Source organism: Chiloscyllium punctatum, chromosome 2, assembly GCF_047496795.1.
Source record: "Chiloscyllium punctatum isolate Juve2018m chromosome 2, sChiPun1.3, whole genome shotgun sequence".
NCBI classification, from domain to species: domain Eukaryota; kingdom Metazoa; phylum Chordata; class Chondrichthyes; order Orectolobiformes; family Hemiscylliidae; genus Chiloscyllium; species Chiloscyllium punctatum.
Window position 1 is genome coordinate 73,605,857 of NC_092740.1, and position 24,835 is coordinate 73,630,691.

General features: G+C 39.8%; 1 protein-coding gene across 1 annotated transcript; it reads right to left on the bottom strand.

The window, feature by feature from the left end:
- Window positions 1–2,223: 2,223 nt before the first annotated feature.
- Window positions 2,224–15,409, bottom strand: LOC140485681 (protein fem-1 homolog C-like). Its single transcript, XM_072584094.1, has 2 exons — window positions 14,292–15,409; window positions 2,224–8,056 (listed from the first exon to the last, which is right to left on the bottom strand). The coding sequence occupies exons 1-2, from the start codon at window positions 14,833–14,835 to the stop codon at window positions 6,747–6,749; spliced, it is 1,854 nt and encodes a 617-aa protein (XP_072440195.1). The 5' UTR covers window positions 14,836–15,409; the 3' UTR covers window positions 2,224–6,746.
- Window positions 15,410–24,835: the final 9,426 nt, after the last annotated feature.

Consider the following 24,835-nt stretch of genomic DNA (forward strand, 5'->3'; position numbering starts at 1 on the left):
TTTAATCAGCCAATCAGAAGAAAGAATGAGTGTCGATGATAGTGAGAATATTGAAGGAATTGAAGAATATAGCAGTAAAAATTACATTAAATGAAGAGAATTGGAGTTGCAGAAATTGATGGCCTTGCCCTGCCAGAGCGCAAGCATTTATTACTTTAAAAATGATAAAATCTCCAACAATTGGCTGAAGGGAATACAATACATGAAGACCTCGAAAGTGATTAATTCAATTCTCCTACGAACAAACCTGCATCCAACCAGGGCGACATTATCACATGGGAGGCCATTCAATGTAAAGAGCTGCAACAAAGGAACTGAGACGATTGCACACATATCGGGCTGGTGCCCATATGTGAAAAATATGCGTATTAAAAGACATTAACAGGATAGTAGAAGAAACGACTAAATTTGTTAAAACTAAAGGATGGACCACTTACATTGAACCCCACATTAAGGATAATGCAGGAAAACTTTGGATTCCAGATATAATATTTAAGAAAGACATTTTTAAATTTAAGAATAATATTATTATTGTGGACTTTACAATTCGGATGGATAACCAAAAAGTTCATTAGAGCTAGCTTGGGATGAGAAGGTGTGAAAAATATAAACATTTAAAGAAGGAAATCATGGATCTTAATGAAGGAACCTGTATATCTTTCTATGGATTTGTGATAGGATCCAGAGGCAAATGGTTCAATAAGAACAAATATCTGATTAAAAAACTTGAGTTTGTAAAATAGAAGACATTTGCACAGAATATGATAAATCTGGTTTTATCCTTGACTTTTGAGCTGCTCAGAATTTTTATGGATCTTTAATGGACTCTATGTCCAATAGAGAAACTAATAGTTAATTTTTAATAGTTTCTGATTTTATTAAGTTTTAGATAGTATTTTAAACATTAGAATGATTTTAGTAATAAAGTTACTTGTTTTTAGATCACAGTAATGGTGGTGGGTAGTTAGGGTGAATAAAATTAAATCTGCACTTGCCAGCTAAACAGGTGATGAGCTAGTTGGGTAGCTAACTTGTCGGTTGAATGACCCTAGCTCAATCCTCGCTTGGTTCCGCTCTACAATAATTGATCCTGTTCCCTTTAACATCAGCTGACTATGGTTCGCTAGATAGGGGTTACTTTTACATCAATGAGCGACGGAAAAACTCGAAAAGGACACAATCTATTCAGATGGTGAGTGAAGTAATAGAAGGGCAAATAGTACAGACAGCACATGGGATTCTTCCCATTAGTAGCTGAAACATAGAATACAAGAGTTGAATAGTGAAAATGATGCTAGAATTGTGTAAGATCTGGTTAGGTCACAACTACAGTTCTGGTCACATAGGAAGGATGGCATTTCATTAGACATTCTCAGAGGAAAGATTGGACAGGCAGGACTACTAACTTTGGAACACCAATGGTAGAGAGGGGACCTGATAGAGGTGTATAAAGATTGAAGAGCACAGATGTGGTGGATATAAAATGCACTTCTTCCATTAGTAGGTCAGTAACCAAGGGGCACCAATCTAAGAGATAGAAGACTAAGAGGAAAATTGCTTCTCAAAGTCTTGAATTAGAAACATTTGCAACGTTTAAGCTGGATTTAGATATTCACTTGTGTTGCCATAGCCTCAGGCCATGGATCAAAAACTGAAAATGGGATTAGTGTTACGGACATAATGGGCCAAATGGCCTCAGTCTGTGCTGTATGTATTTATGAGAAAGCATTAAGACTGGGTCATTGAATATGTTTAAGTCTGACTTAGATAATTTTACAGTTGAGGGAAGTGTCAAGGGAGCAAAGTCCAATTAAGCCCCCAACCAAACCAGCCATGATCTATCAAATGTCAACTGATTACGATTGACTGGCTTACTCTTTATGATCGACATTCAGCCAAAGTGGTTTATTACAGAATACGCAAAGAATACCGGCTATGGCAATGAATGAATGGGCATCTCAGAACAAACAACAGACAGGAGCGTTCCCTCCCAATCGGAGAACACTTCAGTGGTCCAGGACATTTGACCTCTGACCTTTGGGTGACCATCCTCCAAGGCAGACTTTGGGACAAGCACCAACGCAAAGTGGCTGAGTAGAGGCTGGTAGCTAAATTTGGTACCCATGAACCGGGACCTTGGGTTCATGTCAAGCCAAGGGTGTCCACACACACACACACACACACACACACACACCCACCCACCTACAAACCCATACACTCTCTCACACACACATACACACGCACCCTCTCAGACTTGTACCCCTTTACACTCTTACAGTGTAAGCTCCCATACACACAAATTTGTGCGGTGAATTTGTACTTGCAGAATTAAGTTTTATTTTCCTCAAAAATTGTATGAATCCACTTAAGATTTTGTACATCCTTTTTTAGGAATAGAATCAGTCTGAACATTGGGGCACAGACTGCCTCACACAGGGCACCTTCAATGCATTATCTGGGCTGACATGGCACATATTGTTACAGCTCACTTGAGAATGTAACTTTTTTAAAAAGGTTCTGGGATTTACATATGAGAAAACTGAAACTAACACGGTCATGCTAAAATATGAGAGACTTAAACAATCCAGCTCTTCAATATATATAATTTCATTTGCACCACATTGTAAACTTTTGCTATAAATTCTGTGTCTTACAACCTTATACTCCACAACCACCTGATGAAGGAGCAGTGCACCAAAAGCTAGTGCTTCCAAATAAACCTGTTGGACTATAAACTGGTGTTGAGAGATTTCAAACTTATGATTGAATTTTGTTTTATCAACAGATATGCTGCAGGGCAAATCTATCCAATTACAGAATAGGCAATTGTTTTGCTTTTCCTGAGTTATGTTTTTAATTGCGAGATATTGTGACATTACCCAAAACAGATTGCTGGTGAAGCTTCACTGATATACCAGTTTAGCAGACACAAGTGTGAAGATCATCCAGAAATGCTCAAGGCATTCATGCTGACAACCTTAATAGAGGTTGCCACCTTTTCAACATTTGTTTTATAATATGTTAACTACTAGATAACTAAGAAGTTAATTTCAGAATGGTCCATCTCTGGGAGCTGTAGATAAAAGATCCAAGTGCATTAGTTTAGAGAGGTGGAAATCTATCCCTGATATTCTAGTCAGTGTTTATCATGCAACCAAAACTATTAAAAACAGATCTGGTTGTCAACTAACATATAAATTGGCAGGGGGAGGGGACAGCATTCAGCTCCTCTATAAGATCAGGTCTGTGAGATTGTAACCTCAAATCCACATCCCCACTTAAAGATAATCCGACTTCCAGCATACCAAGAATCTACTTCAAAAATATTTAACACACCTGGTACGGTCTTCCTGAAAAATTGGTGGAACCAAAGAGACAACCATTAGAAAAAGTTTCTTACCTCATCTCAGTTTTATAGGTGTGACCCTAATTTTTGAAGGGATCCCTTGATTCTTCCATAAGAGGAAGCATCCTCTCCACATCTAACTTGTCAAGTCCCTCAGGATCTTGGTGGTTCAATATATTAAAAAAAATCACTTCTTACTTACAACCCAATTTAGGTATTAATTTAGCAAATCCCCTTTGAACTACCCTAAATGTATTAACATTTATCCATGAACAAAGCGACCAATAATGTATTGCTGTTTTGAGAGATGTACTGTATATAAATTGATTGGTTTTCTTAAAAATGATAGAGAGACTTCAAAAGAAAATCATAGGCAGCAAAACCTTTAGGAAGTTATTAAGGTTGCTACATAAATTCTCTTAAACCAATTCTCAAATCATTCACATCAGGACTGAAGAGGTAGAAAACAAATCAGTAGAGACTGCAAGTAGGCATGTGAGTACTGCGTGAAGGACGAATAGCTGGTGGGACTTTACCCCCCCAGAGTATTTTGCGGAGTTTCAAATATGTACATTTCCTCGGTACAAAAGCAATACTTTTGGATCAGGGTCCAAATAGTTCATATAGCTGAACACTCTCCCAGTTTATTTCCCCAGCTTATGGAATACGACACTTGAATGAATTGCTAGGACATCACTGAAGTTGTCATTGCTTTGAGAATGATAAAAGGCTGCCTGGAAGCATGAAGCAAACCCAATTCTGTTTCTAGCTTTTGTCTATGCCCACTTCCAGTCAGAAGGGCTTGACTAGAGTGTGTCACACTTCAGTTGGTTTGATCACCTTGAAATGTCGTCTATAGTCTTGATGTGGCACAGGGATATGTCTCTACCCATGGACCAAGAGGCCCAGGTTCAAGTCGCACCAGCCCCAGAGAATGTGTAACAACATCGCTGAACAGGTTGGTTCAAAAAGGTGGTTAGATAAAATAAACATTAATGGCTTGCTAATATTAAATCTTTTTTGTGTCTCTGGTTTGGGGGCTGGGTATTTGTTTTTTTTTCAGCCCAGAATATGCATCAGTAAAACAAAAGGCCAGAGGCATATCTGCCCCCATTCTGTCAAATGTTTTTGTTTGTCAGGAAATAGTGAACTGCCCCTTTTACACTTGCTGTGTTCTGATATCTCTTTGGTTTCCAAATTCATTGCTCAGACCACTGAGTACAAGAACCATACAGGAAATTGGTGAGACCACTTTGAGGACTGTGTACTGTTCTCGTCACCCTGCTACAGGAAGGATATTGTTAAATTGGAAAGGGTGCAGAAACAATTTACAAGGGATGTTACCAGGACTGAAGGGACAGAAAAGTGGAACTAGTTTAGTTTAAAAAAACTTGATCAGCATGGATGAGTTGAACTGAAAAGCCTGTTGCCATGCTCTCTGATTCTATGACTCTAAGTCAGTGAGCAATGGTCCATTGAGTGATAATCAATTAAAAGCCAAATCTGATGAGCAGCAGTCCCATATCTGGAAAACCATTTAACATGGAGCTGAAGATACTTACTGAACTTGTAAAAATACCAAAAATCAAGGGTTAGTGACCATGATAGGAAGTATTTATCTGAAAAACTGAGCTATTGATAAGTCAACTATGCCACTGTAAAACAAGTAGAACTATTACAATAGCTTTTCATCACAGTATCTGTTTATCACTCAGTTGCCTGATAAATTGAAACTGGCTGACTGGTCAGGTTCACCTGATGAATTTCAGTCCAGTCCAGTAAATTGTCGAAATGGCACAAGTTTTTAAAAAACTACACTACATCTTAAGGCTCTGGAGAACCCTAAATGTACATAAACGCTCTTACAGCCAGACATTAGGGATGCTCAAGTATGACATTTAACCATCTCAAAAGTGCTTCTGAAAAAAGGTGTTCAACGCAAGACCATTCTGGTGCAGAAATCAGCTGAAGATTTACAAACTGAAGAGATCAATAATCTTACCACCACCCAGAAAGAGTTTCAGTTGCAAAAAAAATGTTTGGATGACTAGTTTGTAAAGAAAAGCAATGTTAATTTAGTAAGTTACTTCTTTCGGAGAGCAAACGGCTGAAAATTCTTCTAAAATAAAAGGTGGAAGTCTGGCCATGTTCTCTCAAGGAAGCTATTTTACAAATTAAATGCTCTAGAAGCAAATCAAACAATGATTGCTTTACAGAAAGGAAATATTTAATCAATGACTATTGGGTGATTAGACAGCAACTTCACACCAGCAAATGCAAGTGCAGCTTTTTTTTGTGCATTTTATTTTGAATGCTTCATTTAAGACATTACATGGCCAATGTACCACAATAATTCTCATCTGTGTCAGTAAAGTGCAGAATTACAGTATTTGCCCAAATCCAACTGAGCCCTCAAATGTCACTTCCAGAGTCAACAGTAATGTGGATATTGTTTCAGGTATTACTTTGATATAATATCTGGTAATTATCAATACCTTGTAGGAAGGATGTTCTTCAAAGGAAACATCTCTTCAGTTGCTGTACAAAGCTATTGTAAAGATGTGAAATCTAATTTAATGATGCATTAACTCTTGTAGATCAAAGTAGTTCATTTCCCTCCTCACTCCATAACACAGTAAAAAGGAGTCAAAATGCAGCAACTTCAAGGATATAGCCCTATTTATATTCAAAAAAGCTCTAGGTGCTTCCATCAATAAAATGGTCAGAATACCTTACGCAGTTTGAAAAACAAAGCTTTTTAAATAAATGAGCACTCCACAAAAAGCATGAGAAAAATGCCCAAAGTTCTAATCAGCTTCCAATATCTGCATAGTGATGTTTTCAACATGAGCAGTATTTTCTCCAAGCCATTGCATTGGGAGACTTTAAAGCACTTAAGGCGTTGACATTAAAGCCAGCTTTGACAATGTGCAGAATCAACAAAACACAATGCCAATTTTTTTTTTCTGTGTCAATATTGCATCTACACTAATCTGGACCACAGGAAACGTAAAGTCAATTTGACCTGATCATTCCAATACTTGTAAATATTCAGAACAAAACCATGTTTGGCAGAGGTGTTGCTAGAACTCCAAATTATAATAAACAATCCCAAGTTTAAACAAAAAGCAAAGCAGCATATAACAGACTTCCATTAAAATACTGATGAACAGATACAAATACTATATACACACACACACACACACACATGCATTACCATTACACATGAATTGCAATGCAAGGTGACCTAGAGGGCAAAACAAAAACATGCAATCAAAATTCACTAACAGCTGCTGAATCCATTCAACACCTCTTAGCACACAGATGAAAACTAAAGCACGCAACAAAATTCTTCCCATATTTACAGGCATTCTAGAAACTAACCCAAAAACCATTCATTTCATCTGTGGAGCAAAATGAAAGCTTCCAGTTTTTCTGGAATCTGTCCTTTGTAAACTAATTGGTGTTTTACTATGGCACAGGCAGCAAGACATTGCAAAGTTGTGTGGTTGATGGGTTGGATCAAGTTTTTGCCCATTTCCTTCTCATCCAGTAAATCACAGGCAGTCTGTTTATGGGAGTTTGTGGTGTCAAAGTGTGCACCTGCCTTAATTAGAAGATTCATGATCTCTGGATGATTGTTACGTGCTGCAATGTGCAGCGGGCTGTTGTCCTCAAAGTCTCTTGCATTGAAATCGGCTCCACACTCCAGCAACATTGCAGTGACTTGTAAAGATGGAAATTTACAAACTGGATAGCGACCCACAGAAGTAGTGTCTTTATCAACTGCAAGATGAAGTGGAGAAAAACCAGTTTTCCCTCGGGAGTGAAGTTTTAAAAATCTGTAGATAGTCTGGCGCTTGAGATGTTCTTGCTCGGAACTGCACTTCACTTTCTCCAACAAACAGATTAGATGCAGAATTATTGAGAGAGCTTTGCTCAACTGTACTAAGTCAGGTGAGGTCTGTACCTGCTTCATGGCTCTGTCTATCTCAAAGACACTTTTGCTTAATATTTCAATCAAATCACTGAAGGACACACAAGTTCCCAAGACACCTTTTGTGCGATCTTGCAGCATAAAAGAAAAAAGTTCAGCAAAAGACAGCAAGCTGCTTGCCGTCATTGGACTTAATGGATCCAGATTGTTCTGCTGCATGTCCAATGCATACTTCCACAAGTTGATGCACCTTTCAAAATTGCCAGAATCAGCATACACAGCTCCTCTGTATCTAATATAGTAAGAGGTATCAGGGTGTGAAGGACCTAGTATTCTCTCTCTGATCAAAAGCGCTTGCATCCTCATCTCATCAGGATCAGCAATCAAGGCTTCCAGTTCCTCTCCAGAAGTCACTTCTTTGGCATAATCATAAGCCATTATTAACTCCTGGGACTCTGGTTTAATAAGAACATTAGTCTCATCACTGTATCGCATGTCCATAGCTTTCTTCCAGTATTTCATAGCTCCCAATAAGTCTCTCTTCTTGTCCACAAATGTGGCTCCAAGCAGCTCTAGGGCATCAATACGTTCACTTTTGCTAGTTTGTGGGTGCTGAGTCAAGAATTCTACAATATTGGTGTGACCAGTCACACTGGCTGAAAGTAGTGGGGTCATTCCATAGCCATCTTTCTCCATTTTGGCTTCATACTTAAGCAACATCTTCATAATGTCCAGGCTCCCAGACTCAGCACAGTCATGCAAGGCTGTATTTCCTTTAAAAGAAGAGGAAAAAAAAATTATAAAAGTAGAAAATATTTAATGTTTAAACCATATAAGAGAATACTGGAAGCAATATCTGACTGAAAAAAATCTCAAAATAAACAATGTTCCATGTGCAGTCTCACTAATATCCAGTTTGATTGCAGCTGCAATTTTCTCAGCTTTTGTAATAAATACAAAATTCCAGCTGCCTTCCATATTACCTGCATACCAGTTTTTGAAGATTCATGTATGAAGACACCCAAATGCCAGTAAAAGTAACGCAAACACAGAAAACAAATTGAGGAAATGACGGAGTGCGGAAATGGAGTTAGGCAAATAAAGGGATCAGAAACTCATCTGAGGTTACCTAGGATATCAAGGTTGTGGGCTATCAGATTTAACTTCGGAGTTGAGAAAGAATAATTGAGTTACTAATAAGGATTGAAGCCAATGACTTCAGCCTTCTCAAAACATAAACAGGAAAAACGTTCTGCTCAAGCAATCCTGGAGAAGCAAGCTGAGTAAACTCACTTGAATGTGTTCATGTGGGGTACTGCTAGTTGTCAAAAAAGTATAAGGAAACTCATTTTTACCAGATGCTGCAGCTAAAGTACAGCATGAAAGAAAGAGAAGAGAAATGAGGAATCCCAATGGACTAGTCATTGTTAGAGTTGTACAGCAAGGAAACAAATCCCTTCAATCCAACTCATCCATGTCGACCAGGTATCCTAAATTAATCTGGTCCCATTTGCTAGTGTTTTGTTCATATCCCTCAAAGCATTCCTACTCATTTACCTATTCATATGCCTTTTAAATACTGTAAATTGTACCAGCCTTTACTTTCTCTGGTAGCTCATTCCACACACGCATCACCCTCTGCGTGAAAAAGTTACCCCTCAGGACCCTTTTAAATGCCCCACCCCTCCCCTAACCTTAAACCTATGCCCTCTAGTTGTGGACTCCCCTACCATGGCCCCTCGTGCTTTTATAAACTTCTATAAAGTCACCCCTCAACTTCAAACTTCAGGACAAACAGCCCCAGCCTATACAGCCTCTCTACAGCAAAAAAAAATCCAACCCCAGCAACAACCTTGTGAATCCCTTCCGTACCCTTTCAAGTTTAGTAACATCTTTCACATTGCACAGAGACCAGAGTTAACGCAGTATCCTAAAAGTGGCCTAACCAACATCCTGTGCAGCCACATCATTACATCCCAACTCCTATAGTGCATGAGTCCATGTAAAACTCTGTAAATCACACTTTATAAATAGAACCAGTCTAACTCAACATTGGGACAGAGACAGACCTCATACCTTACTGCATTAAGTTGAGAGAAAAGCTAGACCTTGAGAATGCAATTTAAAAGTAGTTCTGGGATTTACATCTCAAAAACTTGAAATCAACACATCCTATTCTAGAACTTGAAAGACTTTATCTAAAATTGTTTCATGTATCATATCTCCATGACACTATTCATTTGGCTATAAATTCGGTGTCTTATGATCTTATACTCCACAATCACCTGAGGAAGAAGCAGTGCTTCGAAAGCCGGTGTTTCAAAATAAACCCGTTGGACTCTAACCTGGTGGTGTGTGATTTTTAACTAACTCAAAAGGTAGTGTACCAAATGCTTTCTTCATTACCCTGTCTGCCTGGGAGTCCACGTTTGAGGAATTAAGAACTTGCATCCCACGGTCTCTGTTCGGTAACACCCCTCATGACCTTTAGTTTACAAGTCCTGTCCCAATTTGCCTTTCCAAAATGCAACACCTCACATTTATCTAAATTAAAATCCATCTGCCACCCCTCGGGCCACTGGCCCACATGATCAAGGTCCCATTGTAGTCGAAGGTAACCTCCTTTGCTGTCCACTAAACCTCCAATTTTATCGTTATCTGCAAACTTACTGACCATTCCAACTATGTTCACTTCAAAATCATAATGACATGCCTTGGATTCAGCACACCACACTGGTCACAGGCCTCCAGTCCAAAAAAACCCTCCACCACCTGCCTGTTTCCTAACTTTGAGCCAATTTTGCATCCAATGGCTAGTGGTCCCTGGATTCCATGTGATCTAACCTTGCTAACTAGTCTACCATGCCAAATCTTGAATACCTTGATGAACTCCAAATAGACAATGGACTCTGCTCTGCCTTCAATCTTCTTCGTCACTTCTTCAAAACACTGACACTTTTGAGACACTACATGCACAAAGCCATGTTGCCAATCCCCAATCAGTCCCTACCTTTCCAAACACATGCAAATCCTGTCCATCACAATATCCTCCAACAACTTACCCACCACTTAACATCAGGTTCACTGGTCTACAGTTCCCTGGCTCTTCCTTATCATCTTTCTTAAATAATGGCACCCCATTAGCCACCCTCTTCCAGCATTTCCCCTGTGACTATTGATGATACAAATATCTCAGCAAGGGACCCAGCAATCATTTTCTTCACTTCCCACAAAGTCCTACGATACACCTAACCAAGTCCCAGGGATTTATCGTTTTAAGACATCCAGCACAACCTCATCTGTAATATGGACATTTTTCAAGGTATGACTATATATTTCTCAAAGTTCTCTAGCTTCCACATCCTTCTCCACAGTAAATACTGATGCAAAATATTTATTTAGTATCTCACCCGTGACCTGTGGTTTCACACATAGACTGCCTTGTTCATCTTTAAGGGGCCCTATTCTTTCCCTGGTTTCTCTTTTGCCCTTAATGTATTTGTAGAATCTCTTTGGATTTTCCTTAACTATATGAGCCAAAGCTCTCATGTCCCTTTTCGCTGTCCTGATTTCCTTCAGAATATACTCAGAGGGACTCATTCAATCCCAACTGACTATACCGGATATGCCTTTTTTTTCCTTGACCAGAGCCTCAATTTCTCTAATCATCCAATAGTCCTTCATACTAACAGGAATGTACTGCCTCTGGACACTTGTTCTCATTTTTGAATGCCTCCCATTGTCCAATCATCCCTTTACCTGGGAATAGACTCTCTCAATCAAAGTTCTTGCCTAATATAGTCAAAATTGGCCTTCCTCCAATTTAGAACTGACTTTTAGACCAGGTCTATCATTTTTCGTAACGTTTCAAAACTAATAGAATTATGATCACTAACCCCATAGTGTTGCCTCGCTGATACTTTGGTCACTTGCCCTGCCTTATTTCCTAAGAAAAAGGTTAAATTTTGCTCCATTTCTAGTTGGTACATCTCCGTACCGAAGAAGAAAATGTTTTTGCATACACTTGAGAAATTCCTCTCCCTTAGCACTATGATACTCCCAGTCTTGGCAAGTTAAAATCCCCTACCATTACAACATTATTTTTACAACTATGAGATTTCCTTACAAATTTGCTTCTCAATTTCCAATTGACTATTGAAGGTTCTATAGCACAATCCCAATAAGGTGATCATCTCTTTCTTATTTCTCAGTTCTACACAAATAACTTCCCTGGAAAATCCTCCCCTGACACAGCCATAATGTTAGCATTGGTACCTCAAGCATTTCACTGCTGGCCCTGTCCTTCCATGAGCCACGTTTCTGTAATAGCTATGACATTCCAGTCCCAGGTTCCCAAACAAGCCATGAATTCATCTGCCTTACCTGGCAGGCCTCTTGCATTGAAATAAATGCAGCTTTACTTATCAGTCTTGCCTCATTTACTCCCTTGACTATTTGACTTGCTCCTGTCCTTAACTGTACCAGTCTCAGACTTCACTCACTCACTGTGGGTCCCATGCTCTTCACTAGTTTAAAGCCTCTTGAGCAGAACTAGCAAATCTCCCCACCATGATATTGGCTTCCTTCCAATTCAGCTGTAACCCACCCTTCTTATACCAGGTCACATCTACCCCAGAAGAGATTCCAATGATCCAAAAATGAATCCCTGACCTCTGCACCAGCTCCTCAGCCACACATCCATCTACTCTATGCTCCTCTACTTACTCTCACTAGTACATGGCACCAGGGGTAATCCAGACACCAGAGGACCCATTTTTTAAACTCCCCACTTAATTTCCTATATTCTCTTCAGAACCTACATCAATCGGTATCAACATGTGCAATAACGTCCTGCTAGTCACTTGCCCCTTTGAGAGTGTTCTGCACCCTCAGATATCCTTGACCCTGACATCATGCAGTTGCCTGCAGAAACATATGTGCCTCTCACTGGACAGTCCCCTACCACAACTGATCATTTGCAACCTGACGTACCACACATTACAATACAGTCAGTCTCAATACCAGTAGCCTAGCTATCAGTGCTACATTTCCCTGCAAGTCCATCACCTCTCTATAGTTTCCAAACAGCATACTTGTTTGAGATGGGGGCAGCCACAGAAAGCTCCTGCACTACCTGCATTCCGCCCCCACTTTTCCCAGAGATAACTCATCTACCTGACTATATGTGTTTTTTTTAAACCTGCCTTCCATCACACCTCTGTAAATCCCTCGCTAAAATTTGTTGACAGAAGGAAATAGTGGGAAGAGGCTCATGTGGAGCTTAGAAAGGCCTCTTCATTGACTACTAGATGTCTCTGTTGTCATCTAGCATTTTTTCAATAGTTTCTAACAAACACTGGTCAGGGATGCTGTTGCACACCGCTGGAGCAGCTTGGACTTGAATTCATGCCTCCTAGGGGGACACAAGATAAATGATGCTGGGTGGGTGGGAAGAGGAGCCATAGCAGGTGGTTGTCTGGCTACAAGTTGATAGTTACGAATAGAACTAGAGGGCTCTTGTAGCATGCAGTGGTAACACTTCTACCTATGGGCTAGGAGACATGGTTTCAAGTCCCAGCTGCTCCAGAGGTGTGTAACAGCATCCCTGACCAGTTTTTGTTAGAAACTATTGAAAAAAAACACTAAAATGAGAACAGTCGCATTTAGCAGTCAATGAAGAAGCCTTTCCATGCTCCACATAAATCTCTTCCCACTATTTCCTTCTGTCAACAATTTTTTCTATTCTTTTCTCCTATGCAGAGAATAATTTCATCTTAAACATAATGACAACTATCTAAAGTGCTCCACATATTACCAAGTTTGACACCAAGTCAGCAATTCCATAATTAATAAGTCTTCCTAAAGACCGGTCAATTTGAGGAAAGTTTCTGCTCTGTCTATCATACATCAACGCTCAACTTTTAATAACTTAAAAATCAGAGTAGAGTTTCTATGAATTGTTCTCAAATAGTATATCTACAATATTCCCTACAGTTGGAACCTCAATGCCAATTTGAAAATTTTTTTTAGAGTATACTAAAATTTATATATTAAAACTAAAATTGATTTATACATTTTCTATATTTGATTAGTTCTAATGATATACAGCTGATATCATCTAATAGTCTGACCCATTGCTCATACAGTAAAGCCACAATATACACTTACCTTAAGGGTATAAGCTATTCAGTCGATTGTACAGTTTGTAAACTGCACAACATTACTGTGCAGTATCTCAAAGCAATTGCGACAGTTTTGAGAGTTTACTTAATTGCCAAGTCATACACAATTGTGTCTTGTTACTTGATGTCAACTGGAGTACTGTAGCTAAAGGCTAATATTTTGCCTTAGGATAAAATGATAATTATGCAGGATTTCTGCATAGCAACACTACCTGGAATGTGTATATGCAGATTCCAAATGAGAACAATCAAATAACATCACAATTCATGGGTGAAATTAATAGTGGTGAAATTAAGTTTCAGATATTACAGAAAAACTGCATGGATATATTGCGTCCTACATGAATACCAATGATCCAAAGCAATTATTTCTTTTTATCCCAATCATCATCGCAACAAGTAAAACCAGGGATTCCATGAAGACAGACAGGGCGACCTACGGACAGAAGAACAGGGGGAGAGGACTGAGACGGAAGAGGGAGGACAGACGGGACAGAGCATGAGGGCTGGGGAGACAGACATGCAGACAGGACAGAGACGGGTCAGTCAGCGGAGAGACAGAGAGAGACGGGGAGTGATGGATAAAAGGACGGGGGAAAAGAGACAGATTGGGGGGGGGGGGGGGGGGAGAAAAAGAGAAGAGACACGCAGACGGAGAAAGGGAGGGAAAAGGACAGGGAGACAGACATGAACATACACAGAGAGAGAGATAGACCCAGACAGATAAAGGGGCTCAGAGACAAAGACAGGTAGGGGCTGAAAGACGGCAGAGTTGGGCGGAGGTAGCTGCGAAGTGAGGGCCGCAGGACTTCCCTCCAGCCAATACCTTTCACGCTTTTCCTATTGACATCGGCCCCTTTCTCCAGAAGGTATTCGGCGATCTCCCGATGGCCCTTGTAGCAGGAGATCATGAGGCAGGTATGGCCGTGCCTATTGGCCACCTCCATGTCGGCGTGGTGCTCGATCAGGTACCTGACGATATCCAAGTGGCCGTCGAAGCAGGCAGCCCGCAGCGGGGTCGAGTTAGTCAGGGTGGTGTTGTTGACCGAAGCTCCGTGTTCGAGTAGAGACCGCACCACGGTGAGGTGGCCGGCGGCTGAGGCGGCCCACAGAGGCGGCGCCCCCTCGATGGTCTCGCCATCGAAGCTGACCGAGCCGCCGAGCTCCACGTTGGCGCCGCACTGCTCCAGCAGGTAAACCACCACGTCCAGGTGGCCGTAACGGGCCGCCATCAGCAGCGCCGTGGCGCCGTTGGTCTTCTCGGCCGCCAGTTGCGACACCTCGTCCGGGCTCTTGGCGGTCAGCAGTTTCTGCAGCAGCCGCAGTTTGCCGTCCCGGGCAGCGTTGAACACCGCCGTCTTGAAGTCCATGGTAGAGTCGGGAGTGAGGAAGCTCGGCCGCGGTCCTGGCCTGGCCTCTGGCCCTCGTGCGCCTGCGCCCCCCCCTCCTCTCCACCTCGGGGCTCGCGCTCCCCTCTCGCGCCGCCCGAGCGCCAACCGCCGCCTCCTCAATCCAGCCGGGGACCACTCACACCGACAGGTCCTCTCAGTTTCTCCTCCCTCTGTCAGATCCCTCGGACTCCCTGTATTCCTTTCCTGTCCCCACTTCTTTTTTAAGAAATCCACTCCACTCCCTTCCCCTTTTTACTGCTTAGCTGCAATTATTTTTTTGAAAAACAAACTCTCTGTTGTCGACTGGCTTTTCGACCAAATCGAGAGTTTGCTGAGTTTTTTCTGGTTCCTTCTTTCCTCCGCTCACAGTCCACACCGACCAGGGGTGTTTTCTTTTTGGTTAAATCCCACTACCAAGGCTAAAGGGAGTTCAAATACGAGAAGAGCCGACGAGGAAAATCGCCGGGCTAACTTTATTTGCGGAAGTTGAACTTTTTCTTCAATTGAAAAGCATCATGGCTGACACGCCGGGGAGTCTGAGCTGGGAATCGGCCGAATGCGACTCATTATGACGGAGCCGGTTTCTATGGCGTCCACTAGCCAATCGGACGGCAGGAGAGTTGTTGGGGCGGGGTCCTGGGAGAGGTCAGTCGCAAAGAGCTTGTAAACTCCAGTCATTTCAAAATCTGCCCAACGTAAGGAATGAGTGTCAAAGTTAAGCACCATCTAGTCTACAATCCATAAAGAAAATTAATTTAATATACGTGAACGCGTTTTTTTTTGTTTAGAAAGCATTTCCTTGGGTCCAATTTCATTTCCCTACCCGTAGCTTCATGTTCTGAAGTTGATGACTCATGCTGCACTCATTCACTATTTCACCCATCTATTCATTTCTCAGTACTGAGTTGAATTCTTACTTTTCTTGATAAATTGGAATTATGATCAGTGGAGGAAATCATCACGTTTGGGAGCTGTTCATTGATTAAGACTTCCACATATATATCTAGACTTACTGCTCACCCAGTGTGAAATGTACACTACCTTTGACGACCCCCACTAGGATAATGACTAACAGTGCCATGGGCTATAGATAACAAAATTAGACGATTTACTTAGCTTTGAGCTCTCATTACATGGCATATCATTCTGGAGCCACGTCACCTTCAATAGATCTGCTAGATACTCCACACCCAATCCTGACTGCCAAGAAAGATCGTCACTACATGATTTCAAACAACTGAAAAGTACAGAGTTTAACAAAGTGATAGCAAGTAATAGACTTTGTTCATGAACAGCATGAATATTTCCAAATTGCTCCATTTCTTATTGAAACAAACGCAAATAGTACCAGTTTCTGGAAATCTGAAATAAAAACAAGAAACAATGGAAATGCTAAGCTCAAGAAACATCTCTGAAGAAAAAAATAGATTTAATGTTTCAGGCCTTTTATCAAAATCTATTAAATTGATTTTCCTTTACAGTGTAGAGCAGCTAAAACAGCTGGCCTTCCTAACAAATTTAGTCATCCAAATTTATAAGACATCTCTACAATGTTGCAAAACTTTGAGAGTGTGCAACAAAATAATTTTTGACAAATGTAAGAACAGGTGATGAAAAGCTTGGTCAAGGTTGGATTTTAGGTACTGCTAGCAAGAGTTTCAAGGCAGTAAAATTCATTAGATAATGACAGGTGAGATACTGGAAAACAAGAGATTGGCTAATGTGGTGCCACTGTTTAAGACTGGTGCTAAGGAAAAGCCAGGGAACTGTAGACCAGTGAGTCTGACATCAGTGGTAGGCAAATTGCTGGCAGGAATCCTGAAGAACAGAATTTACATGTATTTGAAAAGGCCAGGATTGATTAGGGATGATCAACATGGCTTTGTGTGTGGCAAATCATGTCTCACAAACTTGATTGAGTTTTTGGAAGCAGTAGCAAAGAGGATTGATGAAGGCAGAGCAGTGGACATGATCCATATTGGCTTCAGTAAGGCGTTTGACAAGGTTCCTCATGATGGTTTGGTTAGTAAGATTAGATCACATGGAATAGAGGGATAACTAGTCATTTTTGTTGAAGGTAGAAGACTGAGCGTGGTGGTGGAGGATTGTTTTCAGACTGGAGACCTGTGACTAGCATTGTGCCACAAGGATCGGTGCTGAGTCCACTATTTTTGTTATTAATATAAATGATTTGGATGTGAACATAGGAGGTATGGTTAGTAAGTTTGCAAATGACATCAAAATTGGAGGTGTAGTGGCCAGTGAAGAAGGTTACCTCAGAGTAAAACCTTGATCAGATGGGCCGAGGAGTAGCAGATGGAGTTTAATTTAGATACTTGTGAGGTGCTGCATTTTGGAAAGGCAAATCAGGGCAGGACATATACACTTAATGGTAAGGTTCTGGGAAGTGTTGCTGAAAAAACAGACCTTGGAGTGCGGGATCATAGTTCTTTGAAAGTGGAGTCCCAGGCAGATAGGATGGTGAAGAAAGCATTTGATACACTTGCCTTTATTGGTCAGTGCATTGAATATTGGAATTGGGAGGTCATGTTGAGGCTGTACAGGACATTGGTTGGGCCACTTTTGGAATACTTTGCGCTATTCTCGTCTTTATGCTATAGGAAGGATGTTGTGAAACTTGAAAGGGTTCAGTAAAGACTTACAAGGATGTTGCTAGAGTTGGAGTGCTTTGAACTATAGGGAGAGGCTGAATTGGCTGGGGCTATTTTCCCTGGAATGTCGGAGGCTGAGGGGTGATCTAATAGAAGTTTATAAAATCATAAGGAGCATGGATAGGGTGAATAGCCAAGATCTTTTCCCTGGAGATGGGGAATTCAAAAGTAGAGGTCACAGGTTTAAGGTGAGTGGGGAAAGATTTAAAAGGGACATTAGGGGTAACGTTTCACACACAGGGTGGTGCGTGTGTGGAATGAGCTGCCAGAGGAAGTAGTGGAGGCTGGTACAATTACAACATTTAAAAGGCATCTGGATGGGTACTTAATTAGGAAGGATTGAGAGGGATATGGGTGAAATGTTGGCAAATGGGACTAAATTCAATTAGGATATCTGGTCGGCATGGACAAGTTGGACTGAAGTGTCCATTTCAATGCTGTACAGCCCTATGGCCCTATGTTACATTAGCAATATATGAAATTTAAATAGTGCCATTTCCCCTCCTTTTCCCCATAATATTGCATATTCTTCCTTTTCAGATAATTTAATTCCCTTTTGCTTGCTTCAATTGAACATACCTCTGCTGTGTTCTTACATGATGCATTCCAAATCTTCACTACTTGCTGTGTGAAAAGAAATTCTCATCATATCATTTTTATTTCTTTTACAAATTACTTTAAATCAGTGCTCTGTCATCTCATTTGTTTCACAAGGTGGAAAAGATTCACCTTTACACTCTGTTCAGACCCCTCATGATATTAAATATCTCTATCAAATTTCATTTCAGTCTTCTCATCAAAGGAAAATATTTATAATTTCACCAGTCTATTTCCTTTTCTGAAGTTCTTCATCCCTAAAACCATTCCGTGAATCCCTTCTGCACACTCTCCAGTGCATTCACACATCTTTCTTAAAGTACTGTTCTTGTGTACTATGATGGGATGCATCATAGAATATTAAAGAAAGATGCTACAGATGAGAGGTTGAGTAGGTTGAGTCTGTGCTCCTTGGGATTTAAGAATGAGAGGTGACATTATTGATTCTTAGAGGACTTGACAGAATAGATGTAGTGAGGTTGTTTCCCCTTGTGGGAGCATGTAGGACCATAGAGCATAATCTCAGAATAAGAGGTTACATATTTAAGACAGAGATGAGGAGGAACTTCTTCCCTTGGATAGTGGTGAATTGGTAAAATTTTGTATGGCAGAGACTGGTTATTAATTAAGTATTAATAATTCTACTCATTAAGTATGCTTAGAAGTCAAGATTTAATCAGTAAGGTAATCAAGGGTTATAGGGAAAAGGCAAAAAGTGGAGTTGAGAATTATCAGATTAGCCATGATTTCACTGAATGGTGAAGAAGACTGAATAGGATGAATGGCCTACTGCTACTCTAGCATCTGGTCTTAACCATGCTGTGTGCATTTACATGCAAATTCTCCAAATGTATCTTATTGCCTCACATCTTCTCTATCTGATATCTCATATTTACGAATTATTCCATACTCCGGTGATATTTACCTGTCTTGGTCTTCTATTCATCTTGTTTTTCTCTGTAATATTTAATCCTGGTGCCCATCCTCTGCTAAATTAATTTAAGTCTTCCCCACAGCACATTTCTACAAGGACAGAAGTGCCAATTTCATTCAGGAGCAACACATCTACAATATACAGTTTCCTCCATTCCTTGACTACATCCCAAAGCCCTGAAGTTCTCTCTCCTCCACCATTTGTTCAGCCACATATTAACTATTAATCTACTACTCCAATACTCACTAACACTAAGCACTGAGAATACTCCAGAGATTGGTATCTTTAAAATTTTCCACAAGTTCCGGAAGGAACTGCAGGAACCACACCCTAATTATTTTACATATTATTAGTTATCACATGGATGAGACCTCCCACTTCAAGAACACAAGAACGAGGAGCAGGAATTGACCATATAGCCTTGCAAATCCACTCTGCCATTCAATATGACCATGATTGGCATGGCCTTCAACACTACATTCCCATTGGGTCGCCATGTCAATTGATTCTCAGAGTAACCAAAAATCTGTCGAACACAGCATTAAATATTTTTAATGATGGATTGTCTATACCTTCTGGAGAAGAGAACTACAAAGATTCAGAACCTTTGAGTGAAGTAATTTCAGTCATAAGTGATTGACCTCCTTATTCTGACACTGAACCCCGGTATTTTGGGCTCCTCAGTCGACTTTGTTATCGTCCTCATAATCTTGTATTTTTCAATAAGATTGTCTGCCACACTCCACAGAGGATAAGCCCAATTCAATAACTCTCCGGTCAGAACAATCCAATATCCCAACAACTCAATATCATTTAACAAAGCAAATCTCTTGTCTTTACTGCATCTGTGCTACATGTGACTTCAGACTCCCAGCAATGTGACAGGCTTTTGGAATGGGTGAGAAATTCATTCAATTCAAAGGAAATTAAGGTGGGCAACAAATGAAAGAATAAAAAAATTTGTTCCCAGGAATTTTTGCTGCATAGCCTCCAATGCAAACAATCATAGAATTGTTTTGTAAGAAAAGGTATTTCAGCCTGGCATGTCTGCACTGACAAAATACTACATCTCACTGTTTCTGCATTCCATCACTTGGCTCAAAGCCTTGAATGCTATATTTCAAGTACTCACCTTTTTATAGGTTGTGAGGTTTCCCATCTCCACTATCCTCCCAGCAGTGCATTCCAGAATGCAATTGTATCTTTTCTTAAGTCGAGTGATCAATACTTCACAGTACTCTACATATGGTCCCATCAAAATCTTGTGCAATTATAGGAAGACTTCTTTATTCCAATACTTAAATCCTCCAATCCTTTTGCATCCCTTTGTAATGAAGGTCAAAATATTATTTACCTTTTCAGTGGTGTTCTTTAACTTAGTATCAGAGAGTCAATGCATCATGTTTCATGTACGTGCACCAGAGCTGGAGAAACTTTTCTACCCCCATGACTGTTGAATCCAATAAGATCACTGCAATCTTATACTGAAATTTCAACATGGTGTGAGAATGTCACATTCCTGAAGTATTCTTGCATGGCATTGTACTCTGCTGCATGTGTACATAGTCACTTACAATTCAGAACCCTCAATAGCTTTCGTGTCACTTTCTGAAGTATGTCCTTCACTCTCCTCATCTCTACCCTACTAAAGATCTTTAGAAAAAATTAGCTGCCGTTGCCTGTGAAGAGTTCTGTTGCTCCAGTGTAGTTTTACAACCAATTTGTGCTCATATAATCACAGTAAATGATATTTTGTCATTGGTATGACATCTAAACCCACAAGAAAATCTCTCAAAGTTTAATACTGATTACATCAAAATGAGAGAAAAATACATCCTTGTTTCTTTTGGGGGGCATAACATTTGATTACATCTGTGATTTTATTCTTAAACTGAATTAGTATTCCAAGTCTATGTTTATCTGCTTTTATAATGCTTGTTGCTGACTCCTTGAAGAATGTCTTCTCAATTTGAAAACTGTCTAATATTTTTTAAAAAAGACAAAGGTATTGATTTTTTTTTCCATGTCTACTTTTTCCATATTGTTTCCAGTATATGGCACTTTTATTTTATATAACATCATCCAATGTCTTTGAATTTGGTCCTTTCTGCAAGTCCTGACAGATGTTTGTAGGATACAAAGTCTTGTTTTAACAGAAGGCATTAGAAATGGGAGAAAAGTGCACAAAACTGAGTAAAATGCCCCAAACATCAAAATAATCTTTTACAACAGTAGGACTTTTGTGGTACTTACCTAAACAGATGTAAAAAAAAGTTAACTTTATTCTTTGATTGTCGACTAAATTAGGAAGAGGACTGTTTTACAACAAAGGACTGAGGAAGGAAGTTACTGAACATATTGTAAGTCATGTTGACACTGCTGTTCCGCAAGCAGTTTGCAATACATACGAGATGACAGCTTGACTGCAGTGTCTTAGTGCAAAATGAGATTTGGCTGGCAACATATTGCTGATTGGTTTATGCAGTTGTGGCTGCCAAAGGACGGTGGCCTGAAAACAACTATCTGATGGGCTCCTGAGTGCTGAACAGCCTCTACGTGTGATTATACCAGTAGAAGCCTCTGGGCTGCTCAAAGGGCAGATAGTGTGCCTGTTCAGTCAAATACCTAAAGCCTCAAGAAAACCAGTTTATTTTCTCCAACCAGGTGTTGCTGCTTTTAACCAATAAGTCAGAGATTTTATCATTTGTGATACGATCACTCTGTGCCTTCTGTGGAAGTGAAAGAACTGAAGGTTTTGGGAAAGCAAAGGAATCCCTTCACCAAATCCTGAGGACTAACGCTGTTGCACTGCTTCCCCAGACTTTTTTTTACTCCACACATAAAACCAATTTTTTTGTCTGACTGCGTTTGTCTATTTGGGTGTGCAGTGACGTTTTCGAAAGGGCTAGGGTTTAAACTATTACAGTTATGTGTTGTCAACTCACAGTTGTTCACCTGTCATTAGATTCTATGTTTTTGTAATAAATAGTCATTCTTACTAAGTACAGAAATTGTGTCTGTATATTCTGTCATTGTATTTTGTCAAGCAGGCAAATTGGGGATTTTGCATACTTTGATAACTGACTGGCATACTTTGACAACTCAAGAATAGCACAGCTTGACTCAGAGCTTAAGATGTTTAACAATGAAAAATATCCAAGAAAGAATAAGAGTAATACTTAACCAGTTAAAAAACAGCAAGTCCACAAGTATCTGAGATCTCTTGGCCTTGATAGATTCACTCCTGCTTCTGGGCAGTAAGTACGAGTCAGATCTCAGTCACTGCCACCTGCTGGACACAGCTGACACTGGTAGCTGTGGGAAGCTAATGTGACTGGCTCATACTGCTTGCTGGGCACTAGGCTTCAGCTCTCATTGGAGGTTGCATCACACTTTTATTGTTTTAATTTGTTTCCCCAATATTATTTTAAGTGTTCCATACCTTTTAACATTGATGTGTATTTTAAACTTATTAGTGAGTCAAGTTCAATTTTAAAGAGCATCCAAGATATACACTTGAATGTGACAGGAGTAAAAATAATAAACTTGTAGCTCATTATAAATTTTTTATTACAAAGAAACCCAAAAAAGCAAACAATAAAAATGAAATCTCATTAAACTAGATTGGCAGAGGGATGGGGCCACCACAAATAATTCAGAGGGGAGAGAAAAACAGAGATGGAATTAAATGTTGACCTGAGAAAGGTAAACAAAGAATTGGCTAGACAAGGAAGAAATGGGTTGAGCAAGGTTAAATATGAAATGTTTTAATATGAGGAGCCCAGAGAAATTACAATATCATAGCTATGACCAAGACTTGGCTAAAAGGCTGGTACAATAGGTAATTCAATATTCCCGGATGTAGAGTATTCAGAAGAGATAGGAAGTGGAATAGAAGAGGATCAGGAGATGGAATATTAGTCAAGAAATCAATTAGAGCAGAGGGGAAAGGTCGTATCTTGGAAGGATCCTCAAATGAGACCATATGGGAAGAAGTAAAAAACACAAAAAGGGCAAACGCTGCTGGGTGCATACTGTAAGTGCCGAAACAGTCAGGGCGAGATAGAGGATCAGACACGTTGTCAACACTGAAGAATAGGATACATGAGAAAGAATGTTATACTGTAACTGTATTAAATGCTATTGAGGCCACAATTGGAGCATTGTGTGTAGTTCTGGTCACCACATTATAGGAAGGATATGATTGGACTAGAGAAGATGCAGAGGAAATTTACCAGGATGCTGCCTGAGCTGAAGTGTCTGCATTATGAGGAAAATTTGGATCAGCTAGAGTTGTTTTCCTTGGAGCAGTGAAGGTTGAGAGGGAACCTGATAGAGGTGTACAAGATTATGATGGGATGAATAGGGTGGAATATTTCCATTGGATTAATAAGTAGGGGGCATAGATTTAAAGTAGAAGATAGAAAGCAAAGCAGAGAGTTGAGGAGAAATGTTTACTCAGAGGGTGGTGGGAGTCTGGAACTCACTGCCTGAAAGTGCAGTTGAGTCAAATGGTCATAACATTTCAATCATATTTGGTTTTACTCCTGTGTTATGCTATTACACAAGTGTAAAGCCCATACTTTTGGATTATAGGCCAAAAGTTGGAAAATGGGACTGGTTAGTCAAGTATTTGTTGACCAACATAGACACAATATGCTGAATGTCATCCTTCTCTGCCATAAATGCCTATATGTCTATCATTAATAAATAATACTTACTGAATAGGTAAATCATACAAGCTTTATTTACAGATTAGGTATTTATGACACATCCAGTTTCTTACTTAAATTTTGGATTTTTTAGAATGTGTAACTTTTCATTTTCTGGAGCTCGTTTGAGACTTCATCCCCATATAGCCCCTGAATGTAAAGGTGGCAAATGCTGTGCATATAAATCAAAGCATTAACCACAAATGTAATAAACCTACACTCACATCACAAAATGGACATAATAGTGAAAGCAACAAAGTTGCCATCAGACAATGCAGATATCAAAGAGAACTTTGCAGTGCCCATAAGAACTGCAGATCATCCAGAAAAGATTTGCTTTAGGAATATGGCATTGGAAGATCATGACCGATACATTTGAAAAATCTCTTAGACTGACTGGCATACGTCTTATTTTATGATTATCTCTAAATGTAATCAATGAGGTCACTGAATGAAGGAAAGATATAATCCTGTCATTTGATCTATGGAAACGTTCTCCAAACAGCTCTGTAAAGTTCCACCCATTGTGTAGTATTGTTCTTTAAATACTTAATTCTTAAAATAACTTTTCTGTCTTTTTAAACAATAGAAATTTTGTTCCTCTCTATTGCACATTTGTACTGTCACGAATTGAATCAAGTATTATTTCAGTTATTTTGAAAGTATATGAAATGCATATTGTAGGCAAGGCACATATATTAATTATATAAAAGTTACAGATACCAATTAAATTTAATTTGAAAGGAGTAAAACGGTTGTAAGCTCAATTGTGTTACAATGTAGTAGGAGTGATTAAAACTTGTTTCAGGTAAGTCCGTGACACACTGAAAGATTGTAAAATGCCTTTCCCCAATTGTTCTGCTGTGTATTACTGCCCTCTTCTGGTTCTCTCCCAGCTTTAATATTTTCCAGCTTTACATTCCTTTTGAGAAATCTGCAGCCTCCAAATATGGACTCTTCTTCAGGCCCATTCAACTCAATGTTGATGGCCAGGACTTAAGGCATCTAGAAAGTTAGCTCTGAAATTTCCTTCCTAAATTTACCATCTCTCTGTTGTGGTACAC

What these genes read in the sequence shown, in the direction of transcription:
- LOC140485681 (XM_072584094.1), bottom strand. Translation starts at nt 14,835, where the DNA reads ATGGACTTCAAGACGGCGGTGTTCAACGCTGCCCGGGACGGCAAACTG. An exon ending in CAATAGGAAAAGCGTGAAAG is followed by an intron (nt 8,057 to 14,291) that starts GTATTGGCTGGA and finishes CTTCTTTTAAAG; the next exon opens with GAAATACAGCCTTGCATGAC.